The following is a 4,082-nucleotide window of genomic DNA, read 5'->3' on the forward strand; positions in this document are numbered from 1 at the left end:
GACTCTTGTCATTTTTGAGAGGAGTGGGACAAAGAGCCATAGGAGCTTTGTGCCTGGAGCATCTAAGGACCACAGGCCTGGTTCCTTCATCATCACCTCAGGGGTCTGTCTTGATCCCAGCTCTAGTCAGCACTACAGGCTTTGAGGTGGAAAGCTACATTCTGTCATCCCAAACCTAATTCCACACGGTGGAAGCATACCCCACCGGTCTCCATCTTGAACGACCCCATGGACAGCCCCTACTCATTGCCGTTCCCTGGCTTATCAGTGCTGCCCTATTGCCACCAAGTCCACCCTGGGTTCTAAGGGGGCTAAACTGCTGATAGAGCAACTGTTCCCTGACTCTAAGGCTGGTGGCAAGTTCTCAGCAAGCACCCCTCATCCACCTACAGTGCCTCTAACTTTATGGCATCCCTCAAATGACCTGGCATGTGTGAGCCACTGGTGAAAAGCTGGGCCTTGTCTGCACATGTGGGGCTGTGAGTAGGGAGATGGATTCCAAGCTCTCTGGGCTGAAAGGAGTCGTGAACTCATGGGGGAAGATGACACATTTAACAAGAAATTTTTGCTAAGCATCCACCGAGGGCCTAGCCCCTGGGTTGCTGCTGGGAACATCCTGCTCTCAGAGTAGCTAAGCCCCACTGGGTCTTCAGAATGAATAAGCCACATTCTCCAGAGAGGTTCTTCTCCTCCAGGCTGGACATCTTTGGCCCCTGACTTTGTGTTCCCTGACATTTTATTATGAAAAAATGTATATGCAGTAGTAAAGTTAAGGGAACAGCTCACTAAGCATCCAAATGTCCATCAGGTTATAATTCATATTTTGCTGGATTTGATCTTATTTCTATCCTCCTCTTTATTAACCTGTACACTTGTTGCGCTTTTTAGACTGGGGTATTATTTTTTTTAAATCTTTATTTATTCATTTTACATCCCGACTGCCTTTCCCCTCCTTCTCCTCCTCCCAGTCCCTCCCCTAGGCTGAGGTATGCTTGAGTCAGTCAAAGCCTTTGATATTCTAGAAAAATTCAAGCCAACTCACCTGTTGCAACTCTGCACACAGAGACACCATCTCTCCATTGATTTAGTTCAGCCTGGAGCTCAATAACAAATGCACTGTGGACAGTTCTTGCCCATGGCAATCTGGGGTCTAGAAACAGATGTCACGGCTGTCACTCTTGTGCTTCCAACTTCAGTCCAGAGTCTGTCCCTGAGGGCTCACTCACACTTTTGGCAATATAGGCCTTAGAACTGTCCCATCCCACCTCTCTGGGCAAACCTCTGACTCCTGTTCCACACTGATGAGGAATCCGAGATGATGTCTGTTAAGATTCAGAATCTCCATCCCTGGCCTTCACAGCAGAGGCACCAGTCATGGTACCTGTATGTTCTGAGCAAGCTTCTCTGGGAGTCCAGGACTTCTGACAGCCCTGGGAAACTTCATAATTCCCAGCCACCAGTTTGTTATTTTACACCTAGTTACACGTATGTCCTTAGTTTCCAGTGACTAACACTTGGGACAGGAGGTGGCTCAGAAAGCCAATAGGAAGGCAAGGCTTGGGGAGCCACCTCCCCAAGGTGGGAGCCTCACACCTGGATACTTGATAATTCCAAGGACTTTGGCCTAAGAAGACCTCTCCTAGGCTGGTGTGGGAGTGTGTTAAGACCACACAGCTGGCCTAGTCTCAAGCCTAAGGCTTCTGCCCAAGGACAAGGATACCCATAAATAAAGCCAGGCCATTCTCCACTTCATTATCTTCCACAATGTTACTGCTCAGCCTAACCCTTAGCCTGGTCTTCCTTGGCTCCTCCTGGGGTAAGTGGGCTGGGGACCAATCCTGACCGATCAACTTAGGGCAACTTAGCTTCCAGCTCCTGTTTAGGGGACCAGAGGAGTCGGCCTGGCTAGAAGGAAAGTGGACAGTACAGGCAAAAGAAAACTAATGTACTTAGGCTAAAAAAACAAATGAGTCAGACGATTGAGCCAGACCTGAAAAAACATGGAAGATATGTATAGTCTAAGCAAAGCAGACTAACAGAAGGCCAAGGAGATGACCCCAGAGATCAGGGAGAAAGGTGGCCTGGAGAATATCAGCACCAGGCTGGTGGATGTGACGTGCACAGGGTTTGAGGGCTGGTAGGATAGGGTAGCCGAGACAGCTGTGTATGCCTAAAAGGAACTAGGAGAAGGGCTAGTGAGAAATCCTCGTGATCTGGATCCCTCTGGAATACACAGCGTGGGGGCTTGGGCGAGAAGGGATGGCGAGGTGGGCTGGGATGTGGATACTCACCACCCTACTATGCCCAGGCTGTGGTGTTCCTGCCATCACACCTGCATTGAGCTACAGCCAGAGGATTGTCAATGGGCAGAACGCAGTGTCAGGCTCCTGGCCCTGGCAGGTGTCTCTACAGGTACACACTCTAGGGGTGGGTCAGGGTCCTGTATGTTTTATGCCTATGGGTAACTGAAGCCCATTCACGTATGACTTTTGACCCTAGGAAACCAATGGCTTCCACTTCTGTGGTGGTTCTCTCATCAGCCAGAACTGGGTAGTCACTGCTGCCCACTGTGGAGTCATGTGAGTGTAATCTACCGGCCCTGCCCAGTCTATCTCTTTCTTCTTCCTTGTAGCATCCCCGCTACATACTACACATACTACGGTCCTGTAGCGCCTGTACAGCGCCTGTACTACACCTGTAGCGTACCACGGGACAGTCCGCAAGCCAGGCAAGGGGCTGGAGATTGAAACACACAAATACATAGAGACAGAGGTCATCCCTGAATTCCCCAAGAATGCCCCCTTTAATGTGTTCAGGGGCAGCTTATATAGTGCTCTGGCCATACCCCAGCTCTCAGAATCTTTCAGCTGCAGACCAATCAGAACCCACTCCCCTGCCATCAGGGTCTCATGCTCAGAGCAGCTGCAGGCTGCTCAGAGCAGAAGAAAACAAGTTGTTTACAGGCATTTCAGGGTCTGAATTCCCATTTCCATTATCCTTGCAGTGCTGGACGACACTTAGTTGTTTTGGGAGAATATGACCGATCTTCCAATGCCGAGCCTGTGCAAGTGCGCTCCATCTCGAAGGTAAGTCCCTGGCTGCACGTGTACAAAGGACAATGGGCTTTAGGTGGTCTGCTTTGGACACAGAAACTCAAGCATACCCCGACCTACCCCTCGGCGCCAACCTTGGGTACCGCATGCTCCAGCTTCCCATGGCTCTCTCCTGGCTCCGTAGGTCATCACACACCCTAACTGGGACTCCAACACTCTGAACAATGATGTAACCCTCCTGAAGCTCGCCTCACCAGCCCAGTACACGGCACGAATCTCACCGGTCTGCCTGGCTTCCTCCAATGAGGCACTGCCTGAAGGCCTCAAATGTGTCACCACTGGCTGGGGCCGCACCAGTGGTGTAGGTAAGAACTTGGGTGAGAACGAGGGGAGCCTGGAAGAAGCATCCTGGGCCAGCCTGACCACCTTTCTTGGCCCACAGGCAACGTGACACCAGCACGTCTGCAGCAAGCAGTTCTACCCCTGGTCACTGTGAACCAGTGTCGGCAGTACTGGGGTTCAGGTGTTACTGACTCCATGATCTGTGCAGGAGCCTCGGGTGTCTCTTCATGTCAGGTAAGCACAGGCACCCTGTCCTCTGTACTGTCCCATGGGATACTTCCTCAACTGCCATCTCAACTTTCCCCCTTTCCTTCCCTTTCAGGGTGACTCAGGAGGCCCCCTTGTCTGCCAGAAAGGAAATGCCTGGGTGCTAGTTGGCATTGTCTCCTGGGGCACTGAGAACTGCAATGTGAAGGCCCCAGCCGTATATGCCCGCGTGAGCAAGTTCAGCACTTGGATCAACCAGGTCATGGCCTACAACTAAACTGTCTGCAGATCCTTTCCCCATCCCAATTCAATAAAGACACCAGGCTCAGTTCTTTTGTGTAGCCTTGTCCTCCGTCTTGGCTTAGTGGAAAGGAGAGGCTCTCAGGGGCTCTCCCCCTGACCTGGACTTTGATACCCCAGGCTGTGGCCCCAACTCCTCTTTTTGAACAATCCATTAGTCGCATGGCACAATCATGGGCA

The 4,082-nt window shown here is 51.3% G+C and overlaps 1 protein-coding gene across 1 annotated transcript; it reads left to right on the forward strand.

The window, feature by feature from the left end:
• Positions 1–1,723: 1,723 nt before the first annotated feature.
• Positions 1,724–3,943, forward strand: Ctrl (chymotrypsin like). The gene is made up of 7 exons (XM_075977206.1): positions 1,724–1,816; positions 2,309–2,412; positions 2,500–2,579; positions 3,005–3,086; positions 3,238–3,418; positions 3,496–3,629; positions 3,718–3,943. Exons 1-7 carry the CDS (start codon positions 1,765–1,767, stop codon positions 3,877–3,879), a joined length of 795 nt encoding a protein of 264 aa, XP_075833321.1. The 5' UTR covers positions 1,724–1,764; the 3' UTR covers positions 3,880–3,943.
• Positions 3,944–4,082: the final 139 nt, after the last annotated feature.

The sequence above is a fragment of the Microtus pennsylvanicus genome, chromosome 6 (genome assembly GCF_037038515.1).
Source record: "Microtus pennsylvanicus isolate mMicPen1 chromosome 6, mMicPen1.hap1, whole genome shotgun sequence".
In the NCBI taxonomy this organism is placed as follows: Eukaryota; Metazoa; Chordata; class Mammalia; order Rodentia; family Cricetidae; genus Microtus; species Microtus pennsylvanicus.

Bases quoted from the DNA above. Each gene is read 5' to 3' on its own strand.
- Ctrl (XM_075977206.1), top strand. From the start codon at position 1,765: ATGTTACTGCTCAGCCTAACCCTTAGCCTGGTCTTCCTTGGCTCCTCC. The intron at 3,087-3,237 runs GTAAGTCCCTGG...CTGGCTCCGTAG, and splicing joins AAGTGCGCTCCATCTCGAAG to GTCATCACACACCCTAACTG. The intron at 3,630-3,717 runs GTAAGCACAGGC...CTTCCCTTTCAG, and splicing joins CGGGTGTCTCTTCATGTCAG to GGTGACTCAGGAGGCCCCCT.